General features: G+C 37.4%; 1 protein-coding gene across 3 annotated transcripts in view; it reads right to left on the bottom strand.

The window, feature by feature from the left end:
• Positions 1-14,744, bottom strand: part of LOC102218042 (serine/threonine-protein kinase BRSK2) — a 181,927-nt gene that overhangs the window by 71,829 nt on the left and 95,354 nt on the right. For all 3 annotated transcript variants that reach the window (XM_023325900.1, XM_023325910.1, XM_023325905.1), the window contains exon 2: positions 724-818. In XM_023325900.1, coding sequence (XP_023181668.1) covers positions 724-818 — 95 coding nt within the window. The remainder of the gene's footprint in view (positions 1-723; positions 819-14,744) is intronic.

The raw sequence follows: 14,744 nt of genomic DNA, 5'->3' as shown, positions 1-14,744 counted from the left end.
CTGTGCAGGTGATGTGCACTGAGACTTTAATAGCAGTTACATTTCAAGTAGCTCACTATAAATCCTTTAATAAAATGGGATTTTTATGAGTGGGAGTGGAGGTTTAGTTTGCTTGACCCTTTTCCAACAAAATTGAACACACGAGTGACTGTCGAATTTGAAAACAACTTTATCAAGACTGCTTCGCATATGACGAGCTGCTGAGGATGAATCAATCTTAAACTCTTGTTTTTTTTATGAACAGAGGTAAACTGAACTTGTAAAGCGGTGAGTAAATCTAAAAGTGACAGAAAGCACAGTTCAGAAAACTACATTGTCACTCAGGAATCGATACAAGATCTCATTTAAAATACTTTTGTTCAGTGCTGCATGTCATTTCAACACACCCCACTCATTTTCTAGAAATACATATCAAAGTGTGTATCAGCTTGACTTTCCTGTACACTAGACTTAAAACATATGTCATTATTATGCAGCAGTTTAAGATTTGTGACAACAGAAGAAAAAAAAATATTTATAAAAAGAACAAGACATACCATGGGAGAAAGGATTAAAAGTTGATCTGTGATACAAAATAATTTGTTTAAAAACAACAAAAAAACAATGAGACCTTTTGAAAACTGTTTCTTTAATGTAACACAAAACCTAATGCAGAATAAAAATGCAAAAATATTCGACTGGGTTAAGATTTTAAAACCATAAATCTTAAGTCTGGAACTTTACCTTCATTAGTACCGACTCGCTGAGCTTCTCGCGGTTGACGATCTTTATGGCAACCTTCTGGCATGTCACACAGTGAATTCCAAGCTTTACCAACCCTGTGAAAAGAGTAAAGACAATAAGGCCATTAATGTGAAATTCCGAATAATACGATGTCTATTCTCTAATTTGAGGCAAAAACATGGCAACAATGAACAAGCTGGTTGTGTAAAATGCATGTAGAAAGTTACTCGGTAAACAAAAGGGTGATTGGATCTACAAACATGCAGATTAAATAGCATTGTGATGAAAATTATTGTTATATTTTTGCTAAGACTAATAAGTGTATTGATCAGAAACATGTAAAATGGCTTGTAAACTCTTGTTCAAAATGACCATAATGACTTCTGGAGTGAACACAGTTACTTGAACTGCCCTTCTAAGTTTTATTTGACTCATAAAAGCAGTGAGTGAGTGTTTATTGTCTGCTATTGATTTCTGTAATGTACCAAACCAATGGAAAACAATTGTAATTTAAATTGAGTACAAACAGCTTTAAAAAGCAATGGCCATGTACTCATTATTAACTATTACACTAAAACAAAATTGCATAAAGTCGAGGGAAGTGGATTACGATGGCATATTTCTACAATGTAGCTGAAATAATAATACTTTACTTAAAAAAAACAACACAAGAAAATACATTTGCGTGTTTGATGTTCTACTAGGAATACATTTACAAATAATCCCCATATCTCAAACAAATCTTGTGGTTTTCTACTGAACACAAAAGCACTTTTGCTACTCTATTTTACTTAATGTCCCTAGGTACTGTTGCTTCAGGTAAATGATCAGTCACAAACAGTGAAGACAACAGACAGGGAGACTGCAATGAGCACATTTTCACTGGAATAAAGCAGCGTGTGCATTTGATACGGGAGGAGCCATGAGAAAAGCTCCAATTGATTTTCTGCAGGGACCATGCAGACACATACACATTTCAAAAAATTCAATCAGATAACTTTTAACAAACTGAAACAAATGCACCCATATAAACACATGTCAGTTCATGCTTTTAATAGATTATCCTATGGTGCCACTGTGCTTCAGAGAACAGAAGACTATAAAGGTAATAATTTGATATATCTCACAAAGAATTTAAAGTAAAAATACAGAATTGAATTAATTCTGAAAAATAATTATTTCTAAAGGCCTTAATATTTTTAAACTGCCATACTATACTATATTTATTTAATTGTATATCTAGCTCTGTTAATTTGAGATTTTTTTTCTTTAATAGATTTGTCTATTCATTTTTAAGTTGAAAGGTAAGCTACAGTTTATTAAACAGGCACATATATATTCGGAGAGAGAGAGAGAAATGGCTGCAATGAGCTTGTGCAGTGGTTATTGTTAATTTTATGTCTTTGGCTTTAGTCAAAAATGACACTTTGCTACATCTTACCAACCAAAGCTGCAACTACCAAACTCTCAAAGTGAAACTCGCCCCCAAATCAACGTTTTTACAGATAAACTATCTAAATAGTTTATCTTTATGTTTTGTGTGAATTTTGGCACTTTTGTGCAATTCTTTTGAGTCGCCATTATTTGGTCTAAAAACTGTCCTGGTCTTTCCTGTCAAACGGTTCTTACACAGTTCAATTGTCCTCAAGTTGCAGCGTTGCGGTTTGTTATAACTTCATCAATTTGGGTATAAAAGCACAGCGCTCCCTCCCCACTTCTTTGTCCCCGCCAGGTGGTGAGTCAAGGGGTTGTTCTGAGCATTGGCATAGTAACTGGCGAGCATTGATCGATAGCGTTACTTAGCTTTACAAATGTGTGGTTTATTTTCAACGCAGATATGTAGTAGAATAGGTCTCCTCTGCTCTGACTATTAGCGAAGGTATAGTGTTGAACAGATCTACAATGTAGCTGAAATACACTTTACTTAAAAAAAACAAAATAGGAAGCAAAATATGCTGATAGCGGCTAATGGCTGCTCACTCAGGACTGACATGCTGCCTGCAGCTGAGCTGCAGAAAGTTTTTGCCATAAAAGTCTCCAACAGCACAGAAAAAGAGATGCTAGATTTATCACCAGTTGTTTTGAAAAATGTCACTAGAAGTGTCTTAAAATTTTTAAATATAGCGATAAAGTGGATAAGTTGACAACAGTGTTTCTTTCGTCCTGATCACACCCTGACTCACCCCTTCGCTCATCCCCACACTCAGCTGGGTCTCTCGACTCCGCTGACTTTGCTGGAATTTTTCAAAATTTGCCAGGGGTGGAGTTATGCTTTCTGAGGGGGGTTATTTACACTTTAAGTTGTGTCTTTTTTACAGTCTTATGAACTAACTAGTGAGTCAATTGGCTCTAAGGAGGAAGTGAAACATGGAGTGGTGTAAAGAAGTTTTCTGATGATTCTTAGACATCACAAAACAAGAGAAAGTTAGAAGGAAATAAAAATAACAGCAAGCAAAAGCAAATGTTAAAGAGATTAAGAGATTGCACATTATTCAAATGGCAGGCCACAGATAATTAAGCAATAATGGAGAGCATTGTGTGGGAGTAAGGCTTCAATCTGGGAGGTTGAAGAGCTGCAGGGCAGAATGTGGAGTCACACAGAAGAGAGAAAGCACGAGAGAAAACGACAGAAAAAAGGAAGGAAACAGTAAAGAAAGGAACATTAAAGATGGGGAAAAAGACAAGATTTAGGAAGAAGAGAACAACAGACAAAGCTATTAGCTTTGAGACGATAATCATATGTTAATGGCTGCTATAGAGAAGCTCATGAGTCATAATAAACACATTAAAAGAGAAAATATATCTGCAAATGCCTGAAAAGTTAACAGAATTGTTTGCCTCACTATCCATCTTTTGACAGAGCCAGGCTTTTCTTGAGCTGAGGGCACATTAAGGAAGACAAAAACGTGCACAGGGAACACAGCACATTATGATTTTACAATCACTTTGTGAGCTACAAGGAAGTTTGGAGCACAATAATGGAAGATCTAAGGTTGCTTTGAGACAGAAAATACATAAACAGTATGCCTTAAAAATTAAATGGATACAATAAAATAGCTTAACAATGTTCAAACTAGGAATTTGCATGACAAATCTGGCACTTTATAAAAAGAATAATTGATGGAAGTGTTTTCCCTTTTGAGATGGGGAGGTGGGATTGAGAGCTAATCTCACTGGAATACTGCAGCTCTGGATGACAAATTGGTAAGCAGACATGGGAGTGGTTGCTACAAAGACTATATACGTATATGGAAAGCTCTCGGTAACACTCGGGTTTCATCTGGATCTTTTTGGAGTCAACAGGTAAAATGTCTGACCTTGTAGGTTTAAATGCAAAACTTTGGCTGATACATAAGGGAACATAATCTTATCAAAGTTGTCTGTAATCTCAATGTCTATATGCAAGTGAGTAGCATGTTTTAAAGCTTAAAGATGTCATTTTTGTCTTTCAGTTTCCATTTTAGAAATTATTAGGTGCAGGTAATTGCCATTTTAGCTCACTATCAAATCAAAATAGCAACTACAGAATATTTTACTCCTAAATTACTTCACAGTATTTTTTAGGGCCATTGTACTTCTATGAAACATTATAACATCAATCTCTTATTACTGTTTAAAATTATTTTGAGAAATATCCAATCTCTACTGTATGGTTTGGAGCTCTACTGGTTGTCCATCAAGCTAAAACTATTTTTTTTTTTTTTTGCTGACCTGTATTATGTGTACAATCAGTTGTATAATGTATCAAACCTGCTCACTGAGAAAAAACGTCAGTGAGGCAGCTTCGATGTAATGCTCCAATTTTATTTCAACCACTGAAACACAGGGTTCCTCATATTCCAGCTACGGTAATAACATCTGATTAAGATCCAAGAGTTATAAAACATGAATAAATTTAGCCAAAATGGGAAATGTCCAAATTAAAACAAGTCCAGGACTAACGATAGGTAAATTATGAACTAGTATGGTTACATAATGGAGAAGCAGCAAGTGTATGGAAAACAGCAGGCTGCTGTGCTATGAAGTTTATGGCGTGTGCCAGTGTATATTGATGTCTTTCACTCTTTGGCCCTCTCCAAAATCAATAACACCAAAAGGTTACCACTGACTTACCACCAGCTGTTGTCCCAGCTCTGCAATTTTTTATCTCCCTGTGATTAATGATGTAATGTGAAGGAATGCTGGTGGAAGAGACAGGGAGAACATTGCTCTATGGCTCATAGCATCAAAGTTGTAAAAGTGGTGCTTCATTGCTGCAAAGTCCTGGTTTCAATCACCCCTCTGCAGCTTTTGACATGTTAGGGGTGACTGAAAATGCTTTATCAAACGCTGAGCTCAGCACATTCAAAGACTAAAGAACTTTAAAATTTATTACAATAATAAAGATTTATTTTTTTACTTTTCTCATAAGTTGCAGAGCGAAATTGGTACTAAAACATGCATAAAGTTCAAACATTGTACTGAAGAAGTCATAAAGTAAAACATATTATTCCAGTGGATCTCTTCCTCTACACCACAGTGCCATGTGCCACCACTGATTTTTTAATGGGCTTCTCGGCCCACTTTGCTGTGTCTTCATAAGTTATTTTGATTCATGGAAGAGCATCACTGCTGAACATGCTGTCCTGAAAAGTATCCCAAGAGGGTCCTACAGTTTATTTGTGGCAACAGCATCTACTCGTAACTTCTTGAACAATGATACTATCTAATTGACTTAACTGAGCATAACTTCCCTGTTTTTTGGTTGTGTATGGACTCTAACCCTTCCTTTTGTAGGAAGGGTTAGGGTGCAATAGGTCAACAGTATAAATAATCTCCATAAAACAACCCCATCCTATTATTTTACATAAGAGTATTTTTGAGAAATACTTAACATGTGGTCAAATGCTAAGATTTCTTTTTCCTAACTGATTGCCTACTCGTACGTGCTACTAATATGCCTTCATTGTTGTGTTTTCATTTGCCTACTTCTTAAAGCTGCAGTAGCGAGTTCTGAGAAAACCATGGACTGACTGGAAAGTTTAACAAGCACAACTTATAGGTCCTTCCCTCTTTGTTCTGTGCTACACTAAAGTCCTCCCTCCATATCTCCTCCACCGCAGCAGAGTTTGTACTGAACTCAAATTGTTAGTTTTCCTGTAACATTATGTTATCTCTCCACCATTAGCACAGCTGCAGCACAATGGCAACCTTGTGCCTGAATGACAGTGTGTTCTGTGCAGAAGCAGGATATGAGCAGCATGATTGACAGTGCTAAGACATTCTTCCTGACTGATTAGTTGTTTCTGCCCGGAAGTAGCACATTTCTGCATATGGCAATAGGACCACTGAGATAATCCAATGGTGCTTGATTTTTTCTTTTTATTTTTTTTTAGCCACATATTGCCCGTTTCATATTCTTTTGTCATGTGATGAACACAGTTTTAACAAATGTAAAAAATATATTTTTGGGAAACAAAAAGTTACCTACTGCAGCTGTAATTCGTCAGACCACAAAAAGGAAGAATGTAGATCACCTCAGAAGATAGATTAAGCCATCTCATGATTTTCATTTTCCGAGCAGGAGCAAGTTGCAAAACTTCTGTAGTCTCCAACTGCTGACCACAAAAACACACATGGTCCAGCATGATTGCGTTTTAAAGGATCCTTACTAGATTAATTTCTATATGGAAACCAAACCAACATCAGGAGAACAAAGGATCAGAAAGAAATGCTCTCATTTTCACACCTCTCCAACTTTCAAAGGTGCTAAACCACTGCTGGCAGATGGTAGTAGCTTATGCTGGCTTAGCTTTCTCTCCCTGAGGCGGTGGCTCTGAGAAGCTCATTGCCCTTAGGCGCAGATCTGTGATCTGCTTTCCATTTCTGCTCTCTAACCCTGAATGCTCTACGTCAGGACTACCGCTCTGCACTGGATTCAGCATTCGACAGGAAATCCAGTATGGTGCCAGGGCTTATTCCTGCTGCTCTCTCCAACCATACGAAAAGCCCATGGAGCAGGATGTGGGAATCCCCTGCAGCACGGCAAGAAAAGGGATTCTATCCCATCAGGAATCCCAACAGTGTAACATATCTCATTTATGTACAGATGTAACCAAAAAGGAAAATATAACTGAAGATATTTTCTTTCAATAGTATAACCAAAACATTTAAACTTTTTATTTAACTATTTATTTTGTTAAATTTTGTTTTGATAATTATGAAAACCCAGAATTCAGTTTCCCCAAAGATTGTGTCCCATAACATTTTGCTATGAAATGTTCTTTTTCATGGCACATTCAAAGGTAAGACAAAGTATAAAAATTTAAATATGATTAATGATACAAAGTGCAAAAACTAAACGAGACAGATAATTAAAGACAAAATACTTAACAAGACTTGAGCAAAAGTACATGTGAAAATGAGCTACTTTATAAATGAGTCAAGACTCTCAAGACCTCATGAAAATAAAAGAACCGATTTGACCGTGGAGCTGCAAGAAAGGAAAGGGTGATCCCCTCTTATACAATCACAGGTAAGACTGCTGACTTCACAGCTGTCCAGCAAACATCCACTGATGCTAGCTGTTCACAGAGTTGCATTTAAGCATATACAGTAGAGTTGAATAAAAGAAAGGATACCCACAGCCTGGAAAGGATTGTAAAGCAAAGTCCATTCAAGAGTTTGGGTTAAATTTACAGTGTTGACTACAGCTTGACTCAGTGCTTCAAGGGTCCCCCCCCCCCCCACACACACACAACCAGAATATGGGCTACAACTGATGCATTAAATACTCTTGAAGGAAAGTTTTCCCAGTCATTCATAGTTTGGGAAGTCATGTGATTGTTACAGGTCCTGAGTGTCAGGACTGCTATAACAGTGATGAGCACAATCTGAAGGATAATAAAATAGAAATCAGCAATGACGATCGAAGCGCTGCCTTTAGCATCCAGATTGCGTTTTTTTCTTTATTTGTTAACAAACCTTTTACAGTGTACAGTATTAATGTTTAACATTACCATTGTCTTGTTTACTTTTCCCACAAGTAATAATTAACTTCACACATTACCTTTTTCACATTTCCATCCTTCACTTAGATGAAGACAACCAAGGCATAGTGTGTCAAACTGGACAAATCAACTGTTTTAGAGCTCTACTGCTTTTAGCTGTATACTAACTGGCCTAAGCATCAAAAATTAGAATTACAAGACTTATAAATCAAATACAGAATTTAACTTAGCATTGTTTCAACTTTAACTTCAATGGGCTCTTTGCACATACACCGCTGACGTCACATCCGCATGAGCGAAATGCGGCTTTCTTGCTTCTGCTTTGAGTTACCATGACAGCTAGAAAAGACAAAGTCGTATTTCAGAAGCAAATAAAGCAAAACCATGAACATTGTTGTTTTCCCAAATATAATGGGCTTTTAGGTTTTCATGGATTTCCAAACGATCCTGAATTAAGAAGATGGTGGCTTGTAAAAATTTGTCGTGACAAATTAAAGCTAACGCTGCACAACAAAGTTTGCAGCCTTCACTTCACTCCGGATCAACTTCTTCAGCCTAAAACTACTGGGGGAGATGGATGGTAAATAAAGGAGCAGTCCCTGTGTTATTTCCATGGAATCACTTCTGTATTCAGCCTGAAAGAGTAAGTGTATGGGAACGAGTGAGCAGACCAGAGCCAGATCGCCGAGCAACTGATCTGCCTGTACACACTGCTGTAAACACCATTTCATTTGAGCTCTTCACAAGACGCATGCAAAAGTAATAAAACAAAATAACACAGAAACCTTAAAGAACACGGCCATATTTTTCTAAAAGCAACAACTTTGAACCTTAACAGTCAGCTGAACTCAAACTCTGACACCAGTGCTGCCCTACTTTTAAGCTATGGGGCTTGCTGTGCTTCCTCATGCTTCGGAAGGAAAAAGCCTGAACCATATATTTATTTGTCCACAATGTCAACAGTACCAACACCTGCTATAATGACCATGGCATCCCTGGATCTCAACCACTCTTTGCTTCACAATACCATATACATAATCTATGGAGTATTCTGAAAACAAGGGTAAGTCGACAATTATTGTACAGATATTCTGAATGCTGCTATTAAAGCAACCAGGGTTTCCTTGACATCTCAGCAGAGGCTCCATGACATGCTGCATTAATGCAGTTTGGGCAAAAGCAATCCAAGGGCACATGTGTGTAAAAGTACATGGATAAACTTTTTGGTATAGCCTAAGATCTCAGTATTTTTATTCCTTAAAGTTTGTTTATTTTCCCTTTAACTGACTGAAAGCCACAATCACCAAAAAGTATGCTTGAATTATATGACTGTTTGTGTAATATAACATGAGCTTCATTTTTTAAAATGAAATTACCAAAATAAGTTAGTTGTGGTGAAATTCTAACCTACTGAGATGCTGCTACTGCTACTGGTTTTATTGCACAGATTTAATAAAATTGTTCTCAAGGTATGTTTAACAACACAAACCTGTCTTCTTTAATGTAAAATGCATTTTGGGGACTTTCATTGTTATTTGTGTCATCATTTTAATAAGTACAAGAAATTAGCGCAGTCATGTAGGATAGAACACTATGAACTCACTACTCAGCAGATTCAACCCCTCAAACTGCTTTTTTCATCTCATTTCCCAGAATACAGTTTCCTCTGCTCCTCCACACTTAACATTTTCAGTCAGTCATGACGTTAGTCTTCCCAGATTGAATTCCCCAGTAACTGCTGTGAGCCAAAGCAACAACAACAACGTCAGTAAAGCAAGCATCTTCAAAAGCAGGAAGAACAGTTTAGCCCTGGAGTGCTGAAGCGAGAAGGGATGCGCACTGACGCATGCATAAAGAAACAGTTTATTTAGCTTGTGTAAAATAATATATTTCCCCCACAGCTCCTTCATAAGAGATTTCCCTGATCAAAACGCAGGAACGTAAACCTTCAGCAGTTTAGATATTTCAAATATATATAACAAGTTGCATAGTGTCATTAAAATTGTTATTGGCTTCTGCTGAAGTCACCACCATGTGAATCTCACCCAAACTCTTGGTAAATAGGATAAAAACTTACAGATTTCTTCCGATTTTGCATTTTTGTCACACTTCAAATCAACAAATTTTGATATCATTGAAAGATAGTTATAATTTATAGAAAAAAGCAGTTTTCAGATAATGATTCCATTGAGGTTAAAAAAAAGACAGAAAAAGTCAACTTGCTCCCATGGAACAAAATAAGTTTTCTCCCTTCTATGAATAATGAATCAAATATTAACTGAGCCAAAGTCTAAGCAGTACTAATTCCTGTCAGAAACAAGAGGCTACTCTTATAAAAGTAGCCTTGTACTCTTGTCTTTCTGCAGCACAAGAAAGAAGAAGAAAAGACAAAACACAGGGCAAAAACTGGGCAGAGCTAAATATCCGGCCAGCGTAGCATTAGTCACCTTTGGAACCTAATTGGGCACCCCAGGTGATTAAAAGGTCAAGCCACCTAGTGTTTAAAAATGTGAGATTAAACCAAAAGACAAAGGCAGACATGATTTATAGTTGCCCTTTCTCTCAGTGCACATAACGACCTGTACATTCATGCGGGCTGTATTGTGAAACATGGCCTGGTTTAGGCTTTTAGCCTAGTCACACGCATCCCCATTTCCTTTAACAGTCCCAGAGTAGCGATCACCAAACAGGAAGTGCAGTGACGTAGAGTCCGGAAGCATAGCAGCACATGCACATATGAATAAAAACACAAAGTTAATAATTATCATTAAATCTTTGATAGACTTGTAAAAATGACTAAAATGTTACCCTTTCGAGGCGGACCTTTGTGGTTAGAGATTTATAAGGAATGCACTTCCTCTATTGACTCTTCTTCTACCAGCAGTTGAATGTAGGTACATTGTACCTGCAGCATCATCCGCTGTTTAACATAACTGCAGTGATCCAGCTGAACACATGTAAAGCCAAACAATGGAGAATTTAAATGAGAACACATGAATGCTATATTAGTAGGGGGTTGAAGCAGTACTCAAGAGTAGCACTATTTCAATACATTTTTACTAAAGTAGACAAAAATTTATCCAAAAAATTATTCAAGAGTAAAAAGGGATTCTGGAAAAAAGGGCTACTTAAGTACTGAGTACTTGGTTAGTGCAATTTGGGGAAATGATGTAATCATGCAGACAAAATATTACATCATGTCCATGTTCTGGTGCTTTGAGTAGAACTGAATCATGTAATTTAACCAGGTTTGGTGAAAAGCTGGTTAAATGCTTTTTAACCAAGTTCTCACATGGATGATGAACAGCTTAAGTCATTATTTTGTCATCCAGTAAAGTGAGCTGAGGTGGGTAGAGTAACCAGAAATTGTATTTAAGTATGAAATCCATTAATTCAAAATAGTCTTACTAAAATAGAAATAAAAAGCCTGATGTGGTAAAATCACTCATATTACCCAATTAACTGCGTGCTCCATTACACATCTGTCCTTAAGTAAACAAATACATTGAAGTCATAGTTATTGTTTCTTGTAATAATCAAATCAAACCACAAATAAATCACCCAATATATCAAAATAGAGATAAAACAAGATTTCTGCATCTAAGCATATTCATGCTTCTGCTTCCACATTGGTACCAATTCTCATCCAGCTGCTTCTTCTTTGTATACAGAAACATAAGGAATTAGTAATGTTCGAGTCTGCAAGCATCTCAGCTTTCAAATATCTCATCTATGTCATGAGTCAATGTACATACAAGGATGTGGAATTTATTCACAGTGCACATGACAGTGATACACAGATTGTAGCATTAACTAACAAAAGTGAAAAGTGATTTGAAGTAATGAAGTTCTGGTTTCAAGGCAGTTATTCATTTGTCATACTCTGGAACACATATTGAAACAACTGTGAGCGTCACCCTTAGGTGACAAGTTCTAAATGATGCACTTAGTTGTAAAAAAGAAAATCCTACTTTCTTCATGATCCTCATCAAAATGTAAATATGTGAAAGGATATATTCACAAAATCTCTGCATGCTGGAAGTCAGGAGCCTCAAAGATTCACTTCCATCAACAAGGCCGGTAAGTAAACATTGAACTAAGCATTGAAAATGGCACTGAATGTTTTGAATGATTTACTTTTCTCTGCAAGAAAGATATTGAGGTGCAACATGCCTTCATCCCTCCTTCCAATTTGGACTTGAGGTTTTTTATGTAGAGAATTTATTGTTCAGGAGAAATTGTTGTCGCTACATTGATCAGAGATGGCAAAAGGTCTTCTCAGCTAAATCTCTCCGTGGACATGTCATCGCCAATTTTTAATACTCATATTTGCAATCTGGCCTGATGTGACTTGAGGTCAGCCCACAGATCCGAGAGGGACAGACGCTGTCAGGCGAATGTTCTGCCTGAATCCCAAACAGGAACATCAGAACGAGGACTCTGCGGAGGAGATGAGAGGGGCGAAGGAAAGAACAAAAAGAGGGCTTCAACAGTGAGGCTGGTGACAGGGAGATGGAAACACACTCATAAGGACAGATACACAGAGAGATGCTGAGAGAGCCTAGTCAAAACACACAGAGAGAAAATGGGGCCTAGAAGGGTGGGGCACAGAGACTCAGATCTATATTTAATGTCTCTGGCTGTGGATCAGCAAAAGGAATGTATAATTACAGACACATGAATAATGCAAGTAGGATTCTTTTAATTAGCCACACCAAGCCCCAATGCAGAAGCTGAAGATGGGACAAACATGTGCGCAAACACATGAACTGAATGTGCAGCACAAAACTGTAAACACATACTTGAACTTGCCAGAATGTGACGAGTTAACCACAACTATTATTATTATTATTATAAAACAAGTTTCTATGGCAATGGCACTTTCTGATGGTATGTGTTTGCTAAACACGAAGCGACACATTCCTCCTGGGAGAAAGAAGCCAAATGAAATGCCTTGGCGGGAACTTTGACAGTCTTTGCTTTAAAAGGAGCCCTAGACACTCCTCAAAGAGCTGCACGCTGCCTGCCTATCATGTGTTAGGTAACCCACAGCATCAGCATATAAATTATTAAACACCTGACTGGGTAATATTGTAAACTCACGCTCTAACCACAGAAAGCAATGCATAAATAGCACATAATGTGCAGATAAATGTGCACTTTCGGTTCTTTTTATTTTACACACTGACACAAGTGAACAGAACACAGGAATGCTCTGCAAGCGGACCAACTGTGTGGGCCAAAAAAAAAAAAAAAAAAAAAAAGAAGAGATGCAATTAATCAAGCCTTCCTCATCTATGATTTGACTGGAGTTATTTCATTAATTAACAGCTTTTGGTTGTCTGTGCAACATCTTCATTATAAGCCCCAGATCAAGCCGGAAAAGACTTCAGTGAGATGAGTTTTAATCAGCCTGCCTTGGTAACTCATCAGAAAGCAGATTGAAATGGATGGTCAAAGTCCAGCCAGGAAATACACAAGTAAATTTATTTGCCCACTTCAAGTGAAATCAGGAAGCTGGATCCAAGTTGCAACAGCGGATCAAGACAATAGCAGGATGTTATTTGGCTCTTATCAAGCAACTCAAATTTTCTCTTCTTCAGCGCCTTAATTTGCAAGCTAATCCATGGCTGGCAGAGATAGGCTTGTGTATGGAAGAGGATGTTGGCTGTAATTCAACGTGTCACCGCATCTTCATTTGTTGATTGAAGTTTAATTGCCGAGAGAGGGAGCCGTCTACCCGCTTTGGGGGCAGAGAAGGAGGTTTGGGCACACACACATAGAAATTTTCCACAGTGGAAAGTGACCAGATCAAACAAAAACTCAATTCCTTCCGGTATAAAATGATGTTAAATTTACCTTTGTTCGATGTATAGGGAAAACATTGGGTGTAACAGTAGAAAAAAAAGGGGGGGGGGGACAAAAACCACACCAACCAGTTAGCAAATGATTTCTTGTACCAATGTAGACAAAGCAATATTACTGTAGTGGGTTTGTTGGGGCAGCGTCCTGCTGTGCAGCAATATTACACACATTTTAGCCATCCAACAGTCAACAGGTTAAAGAATACTTGCAGTACTTCTTTAACTTCTATCTGTGCTCTTCATTCTCTTTTGAAAGCTTTTTGTTGTGTAGTTGAAGTCCTCCACAAGCATAGAACAAAAACCATTCAGAATAAAAGTTCAAGCTACTCTTATTGTGCAGTTTACCTTAAAGCTACTTACTCAAATTGCAGAGTGGGTTAAAGACTCATTGCTGCAAATGTTAAGTTAGTAGATCGTAATGAGATCTGACAATAATCTTTGATAAAGGATTGGCAAAGACATTTCTCTAATTCAACATATAAAAAAGCAGCTAATGATCCTGAATCACTTAGTATTCATACCTACTGACCACTTTAATATGTGCACCTGTTTAATTGCCTATTAATGTAAATAGCAAATCAAGCAGTTACATAATAGCTGCACAATACATTTGGGTATCTAGATGTGGTAAAGATGAGTAAGGAGTCACAATCCTGCCAAAAACCAGAAGAGCTTATTAAGCATTCACAGCAGCACATATATGAATCAAAAAAGCACCTGGCTTTGATCGCAGCCGCATTCACATTTATTTGTGGGCACCCAGAGCGGTAAAACATGCTCTGCCCACAGCATTTAAATTACACCCACCCTGTTTATTGAGCGTTTGTCAGCTGGGGCTGGTAACTCTTCTGATTGGCTGTATTTTTAGCTAAAAACAAGTGATAGCCAGTAAGGCAGAATAGGAGAAGAATATAGTGGGAATTCAAAGCATAAAAGAAGAATAAGATTAAGAAAAAGAGTTTTTTTTTTATTGTTTCCCCTATATTTCCATGCCTTGTCATTTGTGTTTATCCTTTTCCACCTTCTCCTCCTCTTCTTCTATTAAACCAAATTTCATTGTGGCTGTCACTAGTTTTGAGCTGAAAATCTAGCCAATAAGATCAATCACAGGAGTTGCCACCCTTAACAGAGAAATACATCCACCACATACAGAGAGGAGTGCATTTTT

Source organism: Xiphophorus maculatus, chromosome 2 (assembly GCF_002775205.1).
Source record: "Xiphophorus maculatus strain JP 163 A chromosome 2, X_maculatus-5.0-male, whole genome shotgun sequence".
Taxonomy (NCBI): domain Eukaryota; kingdom Metazoa; phylum Chordata; class Actinopteri; order Cyprinodontiformes; family Poeciliidae; genus Xiphophorus; species Xiphophorus maculatus.
The sequence above is the reverse complement of the archived record's forward strand: the minus strand, read 5'-3'. Positions and strand labels throughout refer to the sequence as shown.